Here is a 24,111-nt window from a genome sequence, read left to right as displayed (position 1 = left end):
TGCCTGGCGCATACTGGAATATCGCTGTCGATCTGAAGATCCAACTCCACGCAACCTGATTTGGGCCCCCGGTCGCCAGGGCCTCCAGGGAAACGAACAGGCCGATCAGGCCGCCCGCGCACTCTCTCCCCGGGCTATCTCCCTGTCCTTGGAAGGGTACTCCCAATCAGACAATCTGGCCATTACATTCAAACAAATCACCGATTACTACAAGGAGGAGCACCGGCGCTACCCGGCCCCTTGTAAGGGTCTGGATCGCGCTGACGAGCGCCTCCTCATCAAAATTCTCACTAACACTGTACTGTGCCCGGCGGTGCTTAAACACTTCAATACATCCTTTGATGGCACGTGCCAGTTCTGTGGGGAGGTGTCTGACACCTTCCACATGGTTTGGGCGTGTCAATCTAACCCATCTATCCCCCCCAACCCCAACCCACCAGAGAGGACTGGGAGGCGGCCCTGCTCGGCTGTCAAGACCTGAAGAGCCAAAAGGCCTTGGTTCAACGGACGCGGGCGGCGTTGCTTGCCAATGGGGCCCCGGAATAGGGGCTCCACCTAGTACTGTGACGGGAAAGGGCCAATAGGGTCGTACCCCAATCACCTTTCTGTAAAAATTTAATTGCTTATAAATGTTTTTCACCACCACCCTCCGTATTTTTTTTCTAAATTTTCTATCTAGTACCTGCCCAATATTGCTGGAAAAAGACTCGTTTTTTTCTTCGCTTTTTTGCAGCATTAAAGATTTCCGATATTTTACATCTCTAATTAGGACACCTCGATGTCCACGATGTAGGAAGGCAAACTTTTTCCCTTATGCAAGCTCACTTGGCAAGCACGTAACTGCATAACGTTTGAATGGAATGAATGCAATCAAAACGGGTCGGCCGGTAGTTCTCAGGAAAACGATGCATGTTTTACTAACCGCTTGTGTCGTTTTCGGCTCAAGTGTCACAGTGTGGGAGAAAAAAACTGAGATTTTGCATTGGTCGCACTTACTCTGGCTTGGCCGCCGCCCCAGGCACATCAGGATGCTCCCCACCTGTAAAGCACGCCGAGGATTTCTAGTCACACTGCTTGATCAGGTGGTGATGGTAGTGGTCGTTTATTAAAATAATAGTAAAAAGGAAGGAAAAGATTTTTGCTAGCCCCGGCATCTGCCATCGATACTGAAGCACCTGAGCTGGGGCAGCGGAAATAAAAGATAGCAGGCAGAATGGAGAAATAAGATCAGAAGATTTACGATCCAGCTTTTCCCCACAGCCCGGACGTTCTACTCATTTTCCGAACGCTGCAAGCAGTGAGAATGCCGTGGTGGCTTAATAGCTACGGTGTCCTTAGTGTTTAGCCCAAGCTTGCAAGAATAAATCCTAGCGGCGGTGGTTTCAGTTTTAAGAAAGCGATTTGCAAAATTGCTCGGGCATTTCATTACTGGCTCGAGAACCGAAGGTTTAACCGTCGTAGCTCACTATGACATCTCTCGGTCGATCTCTCTGGCTCCTTTCAATCGCTCCGTCATTACTTTCCTCACCGTGCGCTACAGGTTTCCATCGAGCGTGCGAGAATTACAAAGCCTTTCAGTTATAGACGAAAAAAAAAATTCTGCTTCAACGTATTCCTAGCACACCAAAGTGGCTGATCCCATAGTGTTCAATTAAGACACGTTAATGATTCATCCCTTCTTTACGTATTGTTTGCGTATTATTTACGTATTATATTCTAAGAAAAAAGAAATATCAAGTTTTGGAACAATAGAATGAATGCTGCGAACAACGGCGTAAGATGCCATGAACGTTTGTTTCTGAAAGAACCGAACAGCGCAACTGAAACGAAGGACCAGGGAAAGGAAAGACGCGTACAAGCGCTTGTACTGCTCTTCCATTTCCCTGGTCCTCGTTCTTTCAATATGCAATACCAACTGGCCCACTATGCTATGTTCAACGTGCGTTATCTTCGCTTAATGTGCCTTGTCCTTAACCCCCCCCCCCCCCCCCCCCGCCCCCGGCCAACCCCGCGGGTCTAAAATCATCAAAATCATCAATTCACGCTAGTACAGCTTCTTGCACAACCCGAAGGTCATCCATCGAAATTACCCGATTCTCGGACACCACGCCGATGATTTCAGAAACTACCGTAACGAGGCCACAAGATGCGCCTATCACACAGCTTCATGCTTTCTAGATGACAGGAAGCACATAGCACTGTATTATGTGGAAGACGGTGAGATTCCTGCCGAAAGAGCAGACTTTATTCTATCCTTCTTACTTGGTTTTTCTGTCGGAGGAACGACAGCGGCATCCTTCCCGTCCGCCCTCACCTCCGGAGGGCCAGTCGGTGTAGACTGGCCACCTGGAAGGTAGGTGGCGCAAATCGTTATGCATAAAGTAAAACATAAGCATGTGGGATTCCGCTGTTTGTTAGTAACCAACATAAGCTAAGTTTTAGAGCTATGATGAATTCACGCGCAGTGAAGCGTCTTAATTTCCCGACTACACTTCATTCTATTTGAACCTCGAAGGCAAAGCTGCTCTTTTGGCTGGTTGTCATATCATAGCTTCTGGAGAGTTCTTGCGCCGCGACAAAATAAACTGCGCTGCCAAAGATGAGCATTTTTCTCCACTTTTTGCGCGTATTATGGCCACGATGTGTTTCTCTTGAAAAAAAGAGACAAGCCACGTTTGACATGTGCTGCCTGAAATCTGATGATCAGTTTTTTATCTTTGCCTTATTCTATACTCTCAATTTTCTGCTCGATATTCATATGCGTCACCAAGTCCGTCGCATTTTCTTCAAGATGCTTATATCAAGTCTACGGTCAACTGAGTGTAAACTGAAACTCCTGCGCGCGGTTTCGTGCACATATATTCCTTCTGATGCCTGTGTATAGTAAGCATGAAGCGAAAGGCAATGGTACTCTCCAACTCATATGAAATCCCATAATCGGCTTCTGGGTGCAGTATGGAACCTAGATACCTTTAGATACATTGCTTGGCACGTACATTTCCTCTAGCAGCTGGGAACCTCAGCCCGCTTTGCGAGAAATAAAATTACACGTGTGATCCTTCTTAGAAGACGACGAAGTGTTGTTTTATTATACTCCACTTCATACACAGCAGGCGACACTGCGAAGGCTGCGGAAGTAGTGCGTCCGCGATACTATATTACTGCGCCACATATAATTTGTTCTCGTAGCCTCGGTGAGTGTTTAGACGAAAGCAAAGAGCAGTACAAAGCGATGTGTTACCGCTGTAAAGCCCGGTCAAAGCTGTGAGGTGCTCAGTACTCAGGCCATCTGGCTGTAACTTTTCCTCAGTGCGAGCTACTTTTTAGACGCGGATGGAGTAGGGGCGATTCGCCCGACCAGCCACGTATCAGATCGCCAAAGCCATTCGTACTTCTCGAAGTCTCGATGAGTTTAGAAACAAAAATATGGCAAGAGGTAAAACGAAGTGTAGGAGATTGCCATTCACGACACTAAATATCTGATTAATCGAAGTATGCTCGCGTTCAGTTTGCTCTTAGGGCGAACTATTTTTTTGGCGCGGACTTGGGCTGCGCGAACAGCCGTGCTAGTTTTGGAAGTGCAGCCTGCTATGTATAAAACGGATTATAGGCTGTACTATCATTTTGTGAACAACAACATTCATGCAGAGCAGGAGTTTCATTTCCCAGCCAAAGTGGAGTTTATTGCATGCGGTCATGCCGACGACGTGTCGGTGCTAAAAAGCAAGAAATTTTAGCCATCGACAGCTATAACAAACGAATTTGTCTTACTTTTTTTCCCTTCCGGATGTGCACCAGTGGCGTCTGGCTGCTGGACTGCAGGCACGTCGGGGGTATTCCTCCCACCTTTGAACACACGTTTGTCACTGTCAGCACACGTTGTGGAAAGTGCCCGTGACTCTCTTATTTCGATACATCGAAATGCACTACCTAAATTTGAATTCTGAAGCCTTGTGTTTTAGAGGTGGGCAATCATTTGTTTAACTCTACTTCCCTGCTTTTTACATACAATGAGTAGGATTTGTTTTTTATTGTTTTGACAAATGTGTAAGTTGAGCTTAGCCCCCCCCCCCCCCCCCAAAAAAAAAAAAAAACATTATACGCTTTTGGTAGTGAACAGTAATGACCTTGATCTGTAGACAATGAATTGCGTTCTGGAGTGTTCCTTGCTTTTCTGGGATTACAGGTAGGTTTTGTGAGCTATAAACGTCACAATCCTTGCGAATATTATGAACTGCAGCAGCAGAAAGGGCTGTATTTGTGAGCAAAAAACAAATCAACTGCCTGAATGGTTGTACCACTAAGCGGTGTCTAGGCCGTGAGCCCTTATTTTCACCTGAAGGAAAAATGTTGAACATGTTATTCTCGCTTTTCTTTCCTTCCATAGGAACATCAGTAGTGCCGTCTTTCATCTCTGGCTTCTCGGACGCAGGAACCGGAGGTGTTTTCCGCCCGCCTGGAAAACAGGTGCACAATCGATATGGATATGTCGTGTTCGAGACATGTTATTTGCTAATTACTTATAGCTAAAATTACACTTGGTTCCTGGACACCCAAATAAAGTTAGCTCGCATCAGGCTTTGTCCCAATAATGAAGTTCTTTATCTACAAGCTTTACAGTCCGATGGAGGATTCCCAGTTCCTGACAGTCACCTATACAGTTATAATATGTTAGCTCTCAACGTAGGCACTTCTGTAAAAGCAGTGAATGCTGCATCTTCTCAAGAAACGAAGAGGAGAGCCATATGAATTGAGATTGCGAACTTTTAGCTGTAGTAATATATACAGTGCCCGCCAGCTGGGCTTTTTCGTAGTACTGAGGAGTCTCGTGCATTGCGGAGTCGGTATTAACGGGATCGCGTTAAGGAGCTTGTAACGTATAAATATCTGTCGTCCTCATGATTATGATGATGATGATGATGAATTTTTATTGCGCAAAGGCATCTATGGCCAAAGAGCGCCATGGCACAAGGTATTTTCGACTTCTCAAGTGGGGTCAAAGACCCATTTCCCAAGCATTTCACCCTAAATAAGCCGAGCACCAGACCAAGGGAAAGCTTGTACCCGTTGTATCACCGGTGGGCATCCGGCGGCACTGGGGATCGAACCCCGCACCTCCCGCATGCGAAGCGGTTGCTCAACCACTCAGCCACCGCTGCGGTGAATCTGACGTTTTCGTCGGCCTTGTGGACGGTGAGTAAAACTCCACAGAAAATCCCCGGAGAAGCAACATAGGAGGCAGGCGGGCCACATGCATCCTGTGGCCATTCGACAGCGCAACATGGCCACCCCCGATTGTGAGCAAACGCCGCATCGGGAGAGGTAGCAGCTAATGATTGGTCACAAGAGATTCGTCAGAAAGAGCAACCTGGGTCGCATAAGTCTCACCGGTGCCAGCGCCTGCCATCGCAGGGCACTGGCCTATCGCATGACCGCTGCACCACTGCGCCAGGAGTGGTATGAGGACTCCCAGGGATCTATGAACGTCAAGTAGAGAACGTCCAATTCCGCGTATATGGGTATTAACCCTTTAACGCTATCGCGTCATACACTTAAGGAGGAGCTTATTAACTGTTCCCTTCATTTTTTTTCTGTCTAAGCATATCGTCACTCGCGGCGTTCTTCCCACAGGGTCTCTTTTGTAGACGATTTATGAAAAGCCTCTGTAAGCAATCTGGAGTCGCATGCCAGGCCGCCAACCGGGCAGACCTCTCCTGTTCCATTAAAGTCCTTCTCCTCCTCCCTCCTCTGTAAGCAATGCTGCTGCAACCTGGCAAAAGTACTCACACACACTTGATATACACTGCGTTTTCTGTCCTGCTTTCAACAGCACTGCTGGTGGAGGCAATGCTCCCAGGAAAAGCAATAATGACTCTGATGAACCGTTTCCGCCTTGCATCTGCTAGCCAGAAATTACTACAGTTCCTTGCGACCTGATGACAGCTTTTAGAAGATTGTGGCAGTGTTATGCTTGAGAAAAAAAAAGGTTAAATGGATGGAAGCGGATTTTATCCTTCGCACATTTCGGTTATTTACGCTGCCTCGGCTGCTGAACATCGTTAACAAAGAAAGGAATACATCACCTTCCGCAGCTGCAGGCTTGGTCTCTTGCACTGGCGCTGCCGGCGCCTTCTTTGAGCCCCACAGTCTCGAAAAGAACCCTCTCTTTGCTGCTTGTGGAGCAGCTCTGCGTACAAATGCACATCATTCGGCAAAATATTTTGTTTATATTGACGCTGTCAGAGCTTGCGTGAACATCACTGTAGTTAACTGAAACAAGTTACTTCATGTAATCAATATTCCATGTTTCTCCCTGACGGTAACTCGAAATACTTGAATAAAATTGTTGATAATTTGTATGTTAAACACAAAAAGATTCCGCGGTCATTACGCGACACCTCGAAGCCCATTTTACAGAGGAGAAATTTTTCCAGTCATTCCTGGATTATAAACCACGAGAAAAATAAATCGACAGGGGATCCGGCGTTTCAGAAGGTCCATAATTTACACCAGTAGCAGCTGCACCACCTTCTCGATACCATCTGGTACCCACGAGAAGATCCACGGGGCCGACAGGAACGATCACTGGAAGCCTTCATTTACGGCGTGTTGAGGACAAAAATATCGATGACGGGAGAGCGCGGGCAAAGATATATTTCTGCACCTTGTAGAGCCTGGGCACTTTGCTGTCACATATACCCATAACGTGGGCACCCGTGCTTGCAAAGATGATCTCCTCAGAATGCGGTCAAAACACTGTTCCAGTCCATCGATTTGATACACGAGGCTACACTCAGGTATCGAGCAGCAGCCTGCTGATAAAAATATACAACCCTACCGTGGCGGCAGCGTTTCGATGGAGGCGAAACGCAAAGGTGCCCGTGTGCTGTGTGATGTGAGTGCACGTTAAAGATCCCCAGGTGGTCGAAATAATTCCGGAGCCCTCCAGTGCGGCACCTCTCTCTTCCTTTCTTCTTTCACTGCCTCCTTTCCCCGTTCCCTTAGGGTGTGGTTCAGGTGTCCAACGATATATGAGACAGATACTGCGCCATTTCCTTTCCCCCAAAACCAATTATTATTATCATTGTTATTATGATTCCCGGGTCGACACGCGATGCAGCTCGGGATAGTCTTTTGGACGGCCTCGTCGTGATACTCTGCTCGTCGGTGGGTCGCAGTGCGCGGTGAACGAATTGTATTCTGCATTTTTTGTCTCTCTCTCTCGTGTGTAGGTGGACTTTAATTGCGAGATCTGTCTTGTATTGCAGCCTGCCTGTGTTGGTCTGCATGGGTTGCATTGTTTTGTACACAACTTTCTATGTGTTCTTACAATTGGTCAGAAATTGCTCTGTATCGTCTCAATTAGATAATGTTTCTTTTAACTGTGAGCCTTTCACTCCGAACCATTCCCTGGTTTGCGACCGTGCTACCGGCGAAAGTTGGGCACCAAAGACCACTCCTCTTTGTCACTTGGTAGCAGGCTTATTGGTGATGCCACACTGTGTCCAGGCCATCTCCTCTGAGACCGAGATCGCTGCTCACAAACGCTCTAAGGGTGTCTGGGAGTGCACGCAACAAGTTCGCATCGGTGAGACACTTCTGGAGAAGCACCCGTAAGGGCGTGCAATGGAATGCACCGTGCACAGTCGGGATCGCTGATTCCGGGCCCACCTCACAATTAGAGCGTGAAAAAGTGCTAATAACGCCATTGAATGGAGTAGACTTTGGTCACATATTTTACTTTGTTTTTAATCACCGCTTACCAGGAAGGCCAGAATTAGCCAGGCCTTCTGCTGCAGTGAACCAATTCCTAATTTAGCTACGAAACGTTAGAAAAAAGGAAAATATGCTGACCGTGGGAATCGAAGCACGGAAGCTGGGCATGATAGAGCTCGAGGGCCAATCGCTTAACTTCGAGCCTCGCGGCTGCTTCCTGCTCACATTTTGTGACCGTCTATGAATGAACTCATCTATAAATCATTGGTCTCTACGGGCTTCGTTAAAGTTTGCGCCGCTCAAGAGATGACGAAAGGCACAGGCAATAGATTGCAGACAGAAAAAAACACCTTCATTCCGAAGAAATTTAATGGTGCACTGTATATTGAAGGTCTGAGTTTTGTTAACGTTTATCACTGGCGTCCTCTTACATATCTCATTGCAGCAAATAGCAAGCGCAGCTTCACTCCCTCTCGTCAAGCAGTGACACCCTGCTACCAATACAACATGCAAAATATAGAGTATTATTTCGTGGTTAAGGGTCAAGATTTATGATATTTTGTGGATATATTTTCCTTGAGCTGTAGCAACGGTGGTTTAAGCGAAGAGTTTTTATTTAAAGTTTGCTATGTTGAATCACAAGGAGTGAAACGTGAACAGTACCCCCGACGCCCCCTCCCCCGCCTCCGCCAAAAAAAAGAAATGAATTTGGTATTAGAGCTATATTTTTGCTAAGAAACTTTGACGGTTACGAAAAAGGCAATTCCCCAAATTACACGCTCAGGTTAATGCCGTCGAATACGCAACTTATTGTGAACCTTTCTCAGATATATCCCTTTATTGCGGCGGCCCAAAGAAGATTACTTTATTTTTCGTTCAACAGATTCAAAAGCGTAGGTATTTTTCAAAACGTGCAGGTCAAAGGTCAGCTTATGAACCTGTCGCATTATACAAGTATAGAAAATAAAACTATTATCGAACTCCTGTCAACACGGGGCGTGTGAAGGCAATTGTACAATGCGCTGCTCTCCGCTGAAAGAGGCGTTTCACTCTTTAGGCAACTTAAGCAGAACAAACAGCCACAGGAGAGAGTACCACCGCTGGTTCACGATTTCTGACAGGGTTACGGTTCTTGACATGTAGGTGACACAGCCATCTATTTAGATACACTGTGATCCAATGTTTTGACCCAAGCAGAAAGGAGTCGTGCAAAACATACAGAAAAATTCATTGGAGTCGCCGGTTGCGAATCCTGTGCCCTTTTGTCCCCGATAGGAGATATTTATTTTGCCAGCAGCTGGACGTGCGTTCCTTCGGGCGCAACCTTGCTTGCTTGCCGCCGATGTCTCTACAAGGGATGAAATACCCTGCACTTCTCTCGCTTCAGTGTAGCGTCACTAAAACTCAGCAAAAAAAAAAAAAATAGCCGCCACCGTCTGGAAGACGTTGAACTAAAGAGCGTTAGCTGTTTGGTTTACTAGATGAAGAAAGCGAGGAAGAACGCGCCGCTCGTCTCGAGAAACGGAATGTAATTAATTCCCTTTGAAACGGGGTGGATTTCCACCATGCTCGGCTACGCGTGCACGCACGCCGCCTAGTTGAGTGATCGACGCCTAGCGCCATCTATCAGAGAAATTACAATGAACGTCTACCCGTTGTCCAGTTAAACCTCCTCAGGATACGTTCCAAACGGAATTTGCTTCGTTTGGGGGGTCAAGCTGGGCCTAGAATTCGGCTTGCGGCGCGATATGGTAACGCTTCAATCAGTATTGGCATGTGTACAATGTTAATGTCTGCCATCCAATTTTAATGGGTGCCATCTTGGATCCAGGAAACCGAAAATATGCCGCCATTTTGTCCAATTACGTTATACTCACATAGTTCAACCTCCATCCACCCCACACAGATGGCCACACAGCGCCACAGATGGCGCTGTGATCTCAGGGTGGTAGGAGATCCCACGAAATCTCGAAATGTGATGAATAAGAGCTAACGCTCTTAAATGTAGTTACATAACACTTCAACACATCACTTCTAATAAAGGTGCACCAACCACAAAGTTATAAAGTTTAAGGTCGTACGCGCGGCTGCTTACATGGTTACATGGCTTCGACCTGAAGTACCAAACAAAGCCAAAAAGAAAGATCACGCAGTAAAAGATTGTAGCTCTTACTCGGGCTTTGCTGGCGCGGGCACTTCAGAAGGTTTTGGCTCACCTGAAAGGAACGCGGAGAATTTCCACTGGCGTCATTCAGACTTTTCTTTTTTCGGAACGCCCCACTCCAGCTGTAGTGAACATTGTTGTGCGCATGTGTTTTTATTGCTCCATCATGAACTAATCACGCGCACAACCTGTACCCATTTCTTATTGTGTAAATAGTTTGTACATATTACTTCTCCCCCTATCCTCTCTTCCTGTCCCCTCACCCCTTTCATTTCATTTCTCCATTCCGCCTGCTATCCTTCATTTCCTCTGCCCCAGCTCAGGTGCTTCAGTGTCGATGGCAGATGCGGGGCCAGCAAAAATCTCTTCCTTTTTTATTATTTTAATAAACCACTTATTACTACTACTTCAGACTAAAGACGCCCGAATGGCTTCTTTCCGCAAGCCTAAAGCTTTGCTGAATTTACGAAGCACGCATGCGGTAACGCTTCGTGAAGAGATATTTCATGCTCTCCTGCAGTATCCCCTCCAATTTTTTAATAGTTACCCTTTTAACTATAACACTTGGACAAGTAGTTGCATCAGAGATTTGTAGCTTTGAGGTTATTAGTAGCCACATAAATTTTGAGAATATGAAAAACGGGATTGCCCTCGGCACTGTGGCTCAACAAAGTTTGGCACTCGCTTGCGGGTTTCCAATGTCGCGTGGCTTTGGAGCGCAGGCTGCAATGCCCATTACTAGCGTCACACCGTAGCGCACGGGTCACATGACCTTCACTATCGAGCATGCTGAGGATCACTGGGCAGCAGCATGCAGCGGCGAGCATCACGGCAGAGGTGAGAAATAAGTTCAGGTGGAACATACACCCCGGTCGAAAACATATGGCCCAAGGGGTGTGCTTGGAAGGCCTACCGTATGCCTTGTCATGAAACCTCAGCGACCGTAACGTCTCGAAAGAGGAACGGCTTCGCGTCCTCAATTATCACAAGCTTCGGAGTGCTAGATTTTCTAGGGAGCCCTGCTAAACAGCTCAGAAGCAAACCCTATGGGCGGTAGACTTTTGACAACGGCTGTACGCAACTGACGTGAAACTTTTGGTAGCGAAGCGCGTGCACCCAAGGCACATGACGTTCGAGACGCGTGAGCGAGGTGGCGAATTTTGTACAGTGACATGGCAGTTAATAACAGCAAGTTAGATAGCTCTGATTGTATCCAGGCGGCCAACTCAGATAGTTAAGAAGCGAAATATCAAAACGAGGCGACCACTACAGTAGCCAACATGATCCTCTTGTTTACTGATATCCGCCAGTTTCGGTACTGCGATGTCGCAGAGAGGCCACATCTATGCTCGACAAACCTATTTTGAAAAGTTTTGCTTCCCATTCACTGAAGCAGCCTTTATGCATCTTCCCTGGCTGCGCTGGGAATGTGGTATGAGAGAAAAAACCACGAGAACGAGAAATGGATGTTTAACATTTACTCACTGGGCTTTTCCGCCGAGGTCCCATCAGGTGTGTTCTTTCCACCTGAAAAACATGGTAGTTTTTGTTAATGGGAAGGCGTAGCTAGAATTCTGGTATACATTTATCCTCAACAGCCAAACAGCGCAACCGACTCTACAATGCTCAAAGTACTGCAGCTTTGAGAAGCTGATATTTTATGACACGAACTAGTTATACCTAAGCTTTGAATGCGCAAGATTATTTCTCTTTTCAACAAGTTTCGTCGATTTTACCCACTGATATATTCGACATTACAAAGAATTTTGTTCAAGTATTCAAAAAGGACACATTTTGAAATTTTTAGCAATCAGATTGAGAATTAATTATTAGAATCTATTCCCCAAAAAAGTTTTCCTGCTTTTTATCTAATTTCTGGCCGTTTAGCGAATAATATTCACTTATAATGTGCTTTGGACTGGCTGATCGGATGTCAAGTCGTCGCGCGGAATGTGGTCACAGAAGGAAATGTCCGTACCCGCCGCGGTGGCTCAATGGTTAGGGCGCTCGACTACTGATCCGGAGTTCCCGGGTTCGAACCCGACCGCGGCGGCTGCGTTTTTATGGAGGAAAAACACTAAGGCGCCCGTGTGCTGTGCGATGTCAGTGCACGTTGAAGATCCCCAGGTGGTCGAAATTATCCCGGAGCCCTCCACTACGGCATCTCTTTCTTCCTTTCTTCTTTCACTCCCTCCTTTCCCCTTCTCTTATGGCGCGGTTCAGGTGTCCAAAGATATATGAGACAGATACTGCGCCATTTCCTTTCTCCAGAAAACCAATTATTATTATTATTTAAATGTCCGTCTATATCTTACTTCGTTTTTCTGTTGCAGGCACTTCAGGCGTTCTCTGACCACCTGGGATGAGCAGAACGGTGCGGACATTGCATAAATCATGAAGTAATGCTTACTTTGCTGGATGCAGCCTGCTCCGCCACTTGGTTATTGAACATTCAACAACTTGCCGAACATCAAGAAGAGTTTTTAATTTGTTGACTGAGCTGCCATGTCTTCGCTCTTTTTGGTCTGGTTGTTGGTTTGTAATTGGATTTGAAAAACCAGCTACGCGATTAAGTTTTTAAAAATTGTGAGCTGTTGGCCGGAGAAAGAAATGTTTCCTAGCGTTGATACCAAGCCAAAAGCTGTCTATTACAGCACATGATTCGTGCTCACAAGTTACGCACTAATATAATGTTTAATATGCCTCACGAGATTTTTGTTGAACAATGTGGTTGAAATCTATAAACGCCAGTAATAGGATTTTCAGGAGCCGCACAACTTCCAAGCCTACTAGGTGGACCGTGGTTTGAGTTGGCACAGCGAACATTTTAACTCAGAACACGCTTACTTCGCTTTCCTTGCGAATGCGCGCCAGGGGTGGTCGTTCCACCTGAAAAAATGGATGATCTTTTTTACGAATGCATCGTAAACGTGACATTTGTAATTCACTGACTCCATACGTGATTCAGCGCCACAGAATTTGAGTACACAGAACATAACGCCCGCTCTTGTATTTTTTCAGACCCAGTTCTCTTACGGTTTTCAGTCTAAGTGATGGATTTCGTTTTTTTTTTTTGGGAAGGGGGGGGGGGGGGACTCAAGCGGTGAGAATACGGTTCACTAAACATGCACTTTCCACTTGGAAAAATAAGTTTCAAGGTCTCTGTAGTGAGCAGTAGCCCATGTTTTCGGTTCGCTCGTTTAGGTACACAAACTGCAATTTGTGGTGCTCTTCAGCTACAAATTTTGAGTTATGCTTAAGTATATAAATTTAGAGAGCAAAACTACAGGCAAGTGAACACTATGTTCAATGCCGAAGTCCTCGCGAGAGCACAAGAGTGAGATAAACCACGAGGCATCCGTGGAGCAATCTCACTTCGTTTTCCAGTTGCTGCCACATCAGGGGTCCTCTGGCCGCCTGAAAAAGTAAGTACAGAGACGGCAATTTTGGTGCTCTTGAGCTACAAATTTTGAGTTATGCTTAAACATATAAATTCAGATTGCAAAACTACAAGGAAGTGAGCACTAAGCTCAATGACGAAGTCCTCGCGCGAGCGCAAGAGTGAGATAAACCACGAGACATTCGTGGAGCAATCTCACTTCGTTTTCCACTTGCTGCCACATCAGGGGTCCTCTGGCCGCCTGAAAAAATAAGTGGAAAATGGTTACAGAAGCCGCATGTAAACGCATGATTAGGTTATTTCCAGTTACCAGCTGTGCCATTAAATTGTAGGCTCTCCAACAGTGAAGTAATTCAAGAAGGGCTGTCGGTCTCTAGAGAGCAACTTCGTTTTGCTCATTGAAGCCAACAGATGTCCTCCTCAAGTTTTTCACCGAAAGCTGTAATAGCTTTGCACAAGTCATTTATTTAGTACAAGCTTTTAGAGGGTACAACAGCAGCCATGCGTTATTTAAGTGAACACCACCGCAACATTAGAGCGATAAAGAGGTGCCTACAGACTCAGTGAGGTAGTAATGAGCATTTGCTTTTCAAGAAAAAAACGACGAAGAGTTGAGCACTGGGAACTAGGCTTCTTTTGCCTCGCGCAAGCGGGCCTTCGAGTCAGTTAAGCGTCGTGAACGCTGCTGAACTGAAGACCGGAAGCGGAAGAAGGCGGCCGAGTGTGCAAGTTAGCGTACAGATGCCGAAACAAAGGTTATGAGATTCCCAACATGGCAGTCCCCTGTGAAACCTAAAAACGGGTCTACCACTCCGGGCCTTCTCGGCCACTAAAGCCAATCAGCTCTCGCTGATTATTGTGTTAAACCGGCAAGCTTAAACATTTTTTTTGTGCAAGCGTTTCTGTAAGAGCATACGTTAAGCTGCCGGAGCCCATATTTTATATTCATTTAGGCTCTCGGTGCAATTACGTGAGATTTTGCGATTTATTTGCCGGATGAGCATAATTTCTTCTGCGGCACAGTTGGGCGGGTATCGGGGTGCACGTGAATTGAGGGAAATCTTTCCAGGTACAAAAAGCCTCAAAGCTCGACACTTACGCATCGCTAATTAGCACGTAGGTCATGATGTGCAACGTGGCATGAGCGAAAAAGACGCAACGTTTTCACATGCTGGAGGGTTATGAAATTTTTGCTCACTTCGTTTCCCTACCGACGCCGCCGCAGGTGAACTCCTCCCACCTGAAAAACAAACAAACAAAAACACGTCAAGCTTTGTTGCAGACATATTGTAGGTTATGTAAATAAGATAGAGATATTACATCCAAATATTGTCTAAGTTAACCTAATCGCAATAAATAGCTGGCAGTGTCGTGTCACAGCATGTTTGCCACTTTTCATGTGCTCTAGGCTTTGCTTCTTTCGAGCTGGGGAGCATGCAGCATGCGATTTCGTACTTTGAGTTACTTTCTTTCATGCCTATACTTCTTCTCTGGGAGAACTGTTCGTAGGGGGAGGGGGAGCTTTTGTTTACCGCTTGTTAATTTAGTGCCATGTGCCTACTGTGTTTATTAATGCAGTAGTAATATAAGTTACACGGGGCCAGTTTACGACGTCGGTCAAAATTAGCCCACTGACTGGAGAGAAGTGGCGTCATCACGCTGGATGATTCCCATTGGCTAGAAGGAAATGGCCTCACCAGATTGGAACCTTCCTATTTTTGGAAGGACATGACGTCACCACACCAAAAGCGATCACATCCTTTACAGGCCTGAACAGATACCAAAGCTATGACATTGTTAACGCATAATTGAATTAGGTTTTCGGGTAAATTTTCTTAAAGCGCAGCTGTTAGTTGGTCGCCCCTTTTATACCTGTCGGCGTTGGCGTAGTAGTATTGCTGGCTACATGATGATAAGCCTCACAACACTGGTCATTATCAGAACACTGTGACATCATCTGAGGGTGATCATGCCGCCAGCGTATTCTCGCTGGTCCCGCAACCGCACGCAGTGACGTCAGCGCATACGAAGCTATCTGGTGCAAAGCCCATTCATCCACCCAAGTATCACACGTGCCATGATGTCATCATGATCATAACTCGAAAATAAGACAATGAGGAATGTAAATTAAAAAATCTCGAAATCGTCCAAGAGCTGAGCCGGATAAACACATTACTGAGAGGCGTAATCGTGCAGGCTTTTTTAGCATCTTTTATCAGTTATTATTCTTTTTGTCCACAGGGCAAAGACGATAGGAAAATCATCGTTACCGGGAACACTTTCTTCTACCAAAAACAGGTCTATTACAAGCAACCCAAGTTTGTTTTCAGGAAGATATTGCGTCACGTTAAATATGTGACAGCGGCGCCCGGTCCCAGGAATTCCTACGGTCCCGCGAAGACACTGCTATTGTCGCAATCAAATCTATTTCTTTTTCGGAGAGAGTGCAAGTAATTAGCCCGCAATCAAGAAAGAAAGATTTCTTCAACAGCCTGCATTGGCTTTCTCTGTAAACTCTGGTCACGGCTGCGTGACAGACAGAAAGCGTTGGATTCTTTTCTTAAAGTATAAATGCAAATCAGTTTCTGAGAATGTTCGCTTGCGTAGGTTTTCCGAAAATTTTTAAATGCCCAAAGCCCACTTTCTCGCCTTCTCTGTAAAGCGTTACTGTGCACCTATTATCAGCGCGGGAGGTGTATTCGAGGCGTTAACGTTGCCACGCAAACTGTTCTCTTTCACAGGAATTCTTACTACGCTTTCCCGTCGAAGGGCCTTCAGGGGTTCTGTGGCCATCTGAAAAGAATGTTGTGATAGATTACAGAGAATTAGTAAACATAGCGAGCATTATTCACTGCTTCCTACAGCGTAAACCACCTTTCAATTTTCAAGAGGAAAAAAAATATAAACCTTGCACTTCGAAACTGCTTCAACACACGCTGTTACCTTCCTAGATTTGAGCGCACGAATAACGTATTCTCAATTATATTAGAGAAACACGATAGTAGTAAAGCTTTACGAGCCAACACACAGTTCGAAGTCAGATGAAAACAAAAAACTATCTAAAGAATGTAGTCTTCAGCGCAGTCTTATTTGTCAGCTTGGAATACAACACAACCCAACTCTAGACAGGGAAAAAAAAAGACGAAGCATAATTTCGCTGAATTTAAGGCAGTCAAGTTGAAGTCAGTGTTGAGTTGAACTTGAAGGGTTGAAATGCAGGCCAGTTGGTGCATTGTAACTTGAAAAAAAAAACAGCCACAAAAGACAAAGGACAAGAGAAGTCGCTGGGGCGTGCTTCTTCTCTTGTCCTTTGTGCAGCGACTTCTCTTGTCCTTTGTCTTTTGTGACAGGTTTTTTTCAACTTGAGCTTCAGTTAAGTCAGCTCTGAGTGGAAGTAAGCGCGGTGGTGTCCCGTCTTTTCTTTGTCCTTGCCTTACGTTGCGCTCTGTTGTATTCTACTGTCATGTGTTGTACTCTAGAGTGTTCTATTCTACTGTCATTCTACTAACTGGCGCGATCAGCAACGCTAGCAATTTTTATTTGCCGCTACATAGATAGGTGCTATTGGCTTTCCCCCAAAAAACATTTTGAATCGAATATTCAAGAACGTAGGTTCTGAAAAAAAACGAAACTCGGACATTGCAGCGTTTTACTGCCTAATTAGAGGCCTCTATTTGACGGAAAAGATGCATGAGAGGATAGGCATTGCAGGTGACACAGCCCTTATAAAAATGGTCTACAGACAGTCTATAGACATCTTATAGACTCTACTGCCTTCCTATAGATTTTTCATTTTGGGTATTTATAATCTATAGACTGTCTATAGAAGAAAGTCTACTAAAAGTGTATGGCGATAAATCTAAAGATTGTCTATAGACTGTCTACAGAATTAGTATGGCCTATACTGTTTTCTAGGGTTTTTCTATAGAGAGTCTATAGACTTCACAGACAGAAGTCTATGGACAGCCTATAAACTGCCTAAAATTTTTTGTAAGGGAGAACTAATGGTCCTAATACTAATACAGTTGAGTCAAATCGAAACGCAATGTAGCAGGGGAAGCAGGGATGAGAGGATAAGCTGAGAATGGGTTTCGTCACTGTGCTGTGAAACGGTGGCCGTGGTTGGTTCTGGAAGCGGAAAAGTGGAAAATGAGAGAATAGACTTTATCCTTATGAGGACGGCTAACCGGCCAGTGCTGGTAAAAGTACAGGCTTGAGCGCACCCATCGGTGCGAAGAAAGCAATGTGGGCGATAATTGCTTTAGGTTAGATCACGAAAGAGCTTTGTATGACGTCGCCTCACTTCATTTTACAGTTGAATGTCCATCGGGGGTTCTCTTGCCGCGGTGCGAGAGCGTGCGGACGCGTTTCGCATGAGCTCCGAGGATTACGGCTACCACCCGCGGAATAGCCCTCGACCGGCTGCTGAAACCTTTACTAACGCCTTCAGGACCTCGTCCGGACCATGAGGACGACCGGTGTTTGCGTGCAAGTGCTCGTGTGCCTATTTTTCGGCGCATTTTGCGTCGACCACGTTTTTTCCGCCGCTAGGCCTAATAGGCCTAGCACGAGTACGGCCGCCTGGCGGTAACCACTCCCGACGACCTCGGCTCCCCGGAGGGAGCTGACACGCCTGCAACATGGAAGTCACCGTCGAGGGTGAACCGATCACTGAACATGATTTGAACGACGGAACATGGACCTCCATGGCACTCAAGAACCAGCAACGATTCCGCCGGCGCGGCGTCAACAAAGAAGACGGACGCTCGGCGCCGGGCCGAGCCGCCATCGGGACGCCCGGCGTTGAGGACGAGGCCGCCGCCATTACTGGCGCCCAAGGCTACGCGAAGAAAGGCAAGCCCCTTGACTCTACCCATAGGAAGTCTAGGCCTCCCCATAGAAGAAGAAGACCCCCGATCCCGAGGCTACCGGCAGAGCATTATAAAATTGTAATCAGACCGCAGTGTCCCCTTGACCTTCCCACCCATGGCGGAGCGCTACTGCTCGAAGCGTTTCGTCAAGCCGCCAAGGTTACCGACGACAACACCCTTACCGAAGATATTCTTCAGAGACACCCAGTAAACCACACCTTCACGATAAGCACGCCCAACGAGAAACGTGCGAACGCTTACCTCAACCTGCAAGCGTTCGTCATGGGGGACAAGCAGTACCCCATCAAAGCTTACGCGCCTTCCCCGGATCTCTCGGTAAAAGGCCTCATCCACAACGAGTATTGTGGCGAAACGGACGCGCAGCTTGTTTATAACTACACCTACAACCCCGACTGGACAATCCTATCGGCAAGACGGTATGGGAGAACAAATCATATAATCATTACGGTAGCTGGAACGGAGCTCCCCTGACTACTCCGATACCCCGGCACAAGACATAAAGTGGTCCTCTTTCTCAACCGAGTAGAGGCCTGCTTCAACTGCCGCAAGACAGAAACCGGCAAGACGTCTGCCCACAAACAAAACGAACCCGCTGCGTCAGGTGCGGAGAAGAGCACCCCCCACCACATGAGGGACAATCACCAACCTGCGTCCCCGTTTGCATCGTCTGCACGGGGGCGCACAGAACCGGGAGCACCAGCTGCAAGTTCAAACTCGTCAAGCAGCAAGCCACCCAGAAACCCGACCTGGCCAGGAACGCCGACCAAAACGCCGGGCAGAGCGACACCTTCGGACGCCAATCGAGGGACAGAACCCGACAAAAAGAAACGCTGACCCTAGGCGATGAGAGGGAGGAGTCCTTCCCGCCGCTGCCACGAAGTAGAAGCAAGTCTGCTACACGACGCAGCCAGTCGCAAGACCTTCGACAGGACCTACCATCGTCCAGCCGGAAGCGGGACCCCAAGAACCCCTGGACAAAGCCAGAAGAAAAGGCTCTCAAGTGGCAGGAAGATCCGGAGAAGCAGGCACTTCGCAATCAGGTGAGGGAGCGAGCCATTTTAATAGAACGCATGCAGTCCCAGATCAGTGAGCTAGGCAGTAAACTCGCGAGCCTCACGCAAACCCAAAGCGACATTGAAAGCGCGACAACCGCTAATAACAGGTCTCAATCCCTCCCTCCTTCCGAAGGTGCGGGTATGGACATAGAACAACCGAAGGCTCAAAAAAGACAGGCCCCAAAAGACCAGCAAGAGGCCCGGAATCCCAAGAAGCGAATTGGAACTGACGCGGCGTCCCAACCGACGTCAACTTTCGCTGTTAAAGCCAAGCTAGCTCTCCAGCAGAATGAGAGTGTCAACAAACTAGAAGCCCGAGCTGATAGGCTAGACGCGACATGCACAGATATCGCCAAGAACCTACAACAGACCAGAGAAGAAATGATGGACGCGATCAAGGCATTACAAGCCCAAGTGAGCGCAATAGCGAGCGCCGTTACGCAGCTGACAGTGACCCAACATGGCAGCTCGTAATCAAGATATCATCATCTGGCAATGGAACTGTAGAGGTCTTCGAGGCAAAAAATCCAATCTGCAGCTTTATATTCAAAACTTAGAAGTCAAACCGGACATTATTACGATCCAAGAACCGATGGGACCCGTTAGTTTACCAGGATACAAAACCATATCACAAAAAAACACACCACACAAAGCAGCAATGACAGCCACGCTAGTGGGTAACCAACTCACGGCCATTCAACATGAATTCGACGATTCTCAAGCAGACTACACGCTCACCGAAATTATTCCCGCCAGAAAGAGGCAGGGGAGCCTATACGTTCTTAACCTATACAGCTCCCCAAAAGATCAATCCAGAGAAATCCCGGCATTACTAGAGTCCACCACGAAATTAGCCAAGAATGGGCAGCTAGTGATTACGGGTGACTTCAACGCGCCACACGTAGAGTGGGGATACCAGAAGTCAAGCAAGAAAGGCAACATCCCCTGGAACAAAATCCAAGGATTAGGACTCTCGCTACTAAACGATCCCAGCACAGCGACCAGAACTGGCAACAGCGTTAGCCGAGACACCACCCCGGACCTCACGCTAGCCAGGAATGTGCAGAACCCCGCCTGGCGAAACACAGGCACGGATCTAACCAGCGACCACTACATCCTGGCCATTACCCTTCGCACCGAGATTCGGAAGAAGGGCTGGAAGGTAACGAAATTTACAGACTGGGAAAAATTTCGGAAAGAACGGGATCATACGGCCCCAACTGAAATCGAAGACATCCAAGATTGGGTTAAATCAATATGTAAGGATGTAGAGTCGCACACAAGCGATATAACAACAAACGCCGCACAACCTAACCTCGATTCAAGATTGGCACACATGTGGCAGGCAAAAAATAGTCTTATGAAGAGGTGGAAGAGACAGCGACTCAACAAAAGGCTACGAAGTCGAATCGCCCAACTCGAAAGAGAAAGTCGGTTGCGCAAGGACAGCTCGCTAAAGTCATCCATCAACACCCCGGGGACGAACATTACATCTTGGACCTCCTCAGGGACAAATACCTAAATACCGCATACGACGGAGAAACGAGCCCACAGTATTCGGGACAACCAAATCCGCGGCTGGACGAGCCGTTCAGTGATGCTGAAGTCTGGGCAGCGCTGGGCCAGCTTAGAACAACCTCAGCGGCAGGGCCAGATCTGATTACGAATAAGGTCCTCCGTAACCTGGACCTGAAATCTGTCACTGCAGTCACAGATTATTTCAATGTATGCTGGGAGATAGGAATCATTCCCAGTAGCTGGAAACATGCCCGAGTGACATTTATTCCAAAACCCAACAAGAAACTCAACGTGGACAACCTAAGACCCATTTCCCTCACATCCTGTCTCGGGAAACTCATGGAGCACGTGGTTCTGAACAGACTACGGGACTACACCGAAGACCACAACCTCATGCCACACTCCATGGTGGGCTTCAGAAGAGGACTCTCCACCCAAGACGTCATGCTCCAGCTATCACGTGACATACTCGACCCCTCCATTAAGAACACGAGAGCAATATTGAGCCTCGATCTCAAAAAGGCATTCGACAACGTGTCGCACAATACCATTCTGAAACACCTAGCCGACCTCAACCCAGGCGAACGGGCGTACAATTATGTTAAAGCCTTCCTAGAAAATAGAACGGTGGAGATCACCGTTGGACCACTGAAATCCACCCCAATCAGGCTCGGAAACAGAGGGACACCACAAGGAGCAGTCTTGTCGCCCTTCCTCTTTAATCTGGCTTTAATCAAGCTTCCAGAAAGGCTCAACGCAATTCAAAACATCCATCACACTCTGTACGCAGACGACATAACTATCTGGACGAACCGCGGCTCCGATGGACAAATTGAAGAAGCTCTCCAAGCAGCGGCTGAAACGGTTGAGTTGGAGGCCAGGAGAGCCGGCCTCGAGTGTTCCCAACCAAAATCAGAACTCCTAATCGTACGGCGGAGCAAGAAACCTGAAGACAGGATCCCCATCAACATTACGATCCAAGGCAAAAACATAGATGAAGTGGAGAACATACGGGTCTTAGGACTCCACATCTCCAACACCTCCCGCAACACTGTAGCACTGGGGAGACTCGAAAGCTGAGTACACCGGGTGGCGCGCATGATCAGGCGCATCGCCAACAAGAGACGAGGCATGAAGGAGCACGACCTATACAAACTCCTTCAAGCATTCGTCATCAGCAAAATTACATATGCCTTCCCATATCTCCATCTCAAAAAAGGAGAACAAAAGATCGATACCCTAATACGGCATGCATACAAAACGGCGTTGGGCCTTCCTAAATTCACAGCCAACGAGAAACACCTCGCCCTGGGAGTACACAATACTTTTTCTGAACTTAAGGAAGCCCACCTAACAACACAGACGGCTCGACTCTCCAGCACTGCAGCGGGCAGAATCATCCTGGACAGACTTGGCATCGAAGGGGAGCCTATGGCGGACCATCCAGGCCCCGTTCCTAGCCATATCCGAAAAAAAGATAAAAATATTACCCCTACCCAAGAACATGAACCCGCCAACCCAACAGGGTCGGCGGGAAGCAAGAGCCAGAGCTCTGCATCGACGCTTGCAGAGTCTTCCAGGCGTCATCTACTTCGATGCAGCCAACTACCAAGACAGCCCCCACAGATTCGCCATCTGTGGGGTATCTCATCCTCAGGACCCGCACCCGGCCACTACACTCATGGCCGCTACAGTATTTACCAAGAACGCGGAAACCGCGGAAGAAGCTGCAATTGCAGCTGCTATCGCCTTTACGGACGCTACAACCATAGTTAGCGATTCCAAATATGCCATTGCGAACTTTGCCAAAGGCCGCATCTCACTCACGGCCAGAAATATCCTGGAAAATGTTAGACACATCCCCCCTCCGAGACATTGACCTGGTATGGGTCCCGGCGCACGCCGGAAACACCGGAAACGAGGCCGCCAACGCACAAGCTCGAGTTAAAGCCGGCCGAGCAGTAGACGGTCCGAACCCGGAGGCAACCGGTGAAGCGCTAACCTCCTATCACGACCACACCACCCATTTTAGACTCGCACGTAGGCAGTTCCCGCCGCCGCACCCCTCCCTGTCAAGGGAGCAGCAGGTGGCGTGGAGAAGACTACAAACCGACTCTTTCCCCAACCCGAATGTGTACTCGCACATATTTATTACAACCTCCAGCCCTAACTGCCGCTTCTGCGGTGCAAAAGCTACTTTAGACCACATAATCTGGGACTGTAAAGCACATCCCCCACCCCCAGATCTCATGGCTGCTCCCTCACCTGACGCGTGGCTTTCAGTAAAGGTCAGCGACGACCGAGGCACTCAAGTCAAGGCTGTCGAATGGGCCTGTGCGGTACGAGACCTACATGGTCTGGACCTCACTTACTGACCACGAATCTACACTTTCTTTCAATAAAGCTTTTACTCACTCACTCACTCTTGCCGCCTGAAAAAGACGTGAGAGCCATCTAAAGCTAAGCAGTTCTTATTCATCAGTTTCTAAGAGACCACTGCACTAGTTTTCTTTTTTTTGCAAACAACGAAGAAAACGTATCGGAGGACGCTTGTGTTAAAAAAATAAGGCATTTTCTTTAAAAGCCGACGAAGAATAAACTGCCTTCAAAGTATACCATCTACCGATTTTGCAAAATAACTCTCACTGATAACGAATTTGACAATACCGATCACGTTCGACCAGGTCAAGCAAGAAAATTCTTTACCCCAGACCCCTTGAGAGAAATACGTAATTCGTCTATGCATGACCTGTACGCAAACTTCTTAATTTTTACTATATATTAGCCTTTTAAGACTGGTATACAACGGCTTGGCCGCTCAATGCCCGGATGACATGAGTGGTCGAGTGTTATCGTGCAAGCCTTTTCCGTAGAGAGCTTGGATCAGGCTGCTTTATGGTTTTTAATTTCTCGCAGTTTTTAAGCCTAGTAATTTCATATGCAACGTGATCAGAAATCATGGGAAGGACGATTCAGCAGCCTAAAAGAATTCTGAAAAAGCATCTGTACCACGTGTACCACGCTGCAATCGAGATCACGGGTTGTGTATGTTGTGGGGGGGGGGGGGGGGGTAGGTTCTTTGTGGCATAATTATCCGAAAAATGTTTGAACTAATAGAATTTGCGGACCTTACAAGTAAAACGAGTACATCGAAAGAAAAAATCTACATATTGAAAAAGAAAGAGCCAAGCTTCTCTGTTAAGCTTTCCTTCCAACAATAATCTAAATGCAGAAACTAAAACATAAACATAACATGCTCAAAGATCAAAAACCTCCTCTAAGCAGAATAACAATTCTTTTGGTAACTCGTTACCTCTGGTCAAGATGCAATATATGCTTTGTAAAGATAAACAACTTTACTGCTTC

The 24,111-nt window shown here is 47.1% G+C and overlaps 1 protein-coding gene across 1 annotated transcript; it reads right to left on the bottom strand.

Annotated features, from left to right (window-relative positions):
* Positions 1-992: 992 nt before the first annotated feature.
* LOC144102748 (uncharacterized) lies at positions 993-9,967 on the bottom strand. The gene is made up of 6 exons (XM_077635929.1): positions 9,933-9,967; positions 6,084-6,187; positions 4,337-4,456; positions 3,772-3,846; positions 2,263-2,346; positions 993-1,039 (listed from the first exon to the last, which is right to left on the bottom strand). The coding sequence occupies exons 1-6, from the start codon at positions 9,965-9,967 to the stop codon at positions 993-995; spliced, it is 465 nt and encodes a 154-aa protein (XP_077492055.1).
* Positions 9,968-24,111: the final 14,144 nt, after the last annotated feature.

The sequence above is a fragment of the Amblyomma americanum genome, chromosome 8 (genome assembly GCF_052857255.1).
Source record: "Amblyomma americanum isolate KBUSLIRL-KWMA chromosome 8, ASM5285725v1, whole genome shotgun sequence".
NCBI lineage: Eukaryota > Metazoa > Arthropoda > Arachnida > Ixodida > Ixodidae > Amblyomma > Amblyomma americanum.
This window is presented reverse-complemented; position numbering and strand designations above follow the sequence as displayed.

Bases quoted from the DNA above. Each gene is read 5' to 3' on its own strand.
- LOC144102748 (XM_077635929.1), bottom strand. From the start codon at position 9,967: ATGACGCCAGTGGAAATTCTCCGCGTTCCTTTCAG. The intron at 2,347-3,771 runs GTAAGACAAATT...CCTACCTTCCAG, and splicing joins ACATCCGGAAGGGAAAAAAA to GTGGCCAGTCTACACCGACT. The intron at 1,040-2,262 runs GTAAGAAGGATA...CGTGCTTTACAG, and splicing joins TCCTCCGACAGAAAAACCAA to GTGGGGAGCATCCTGATGTG.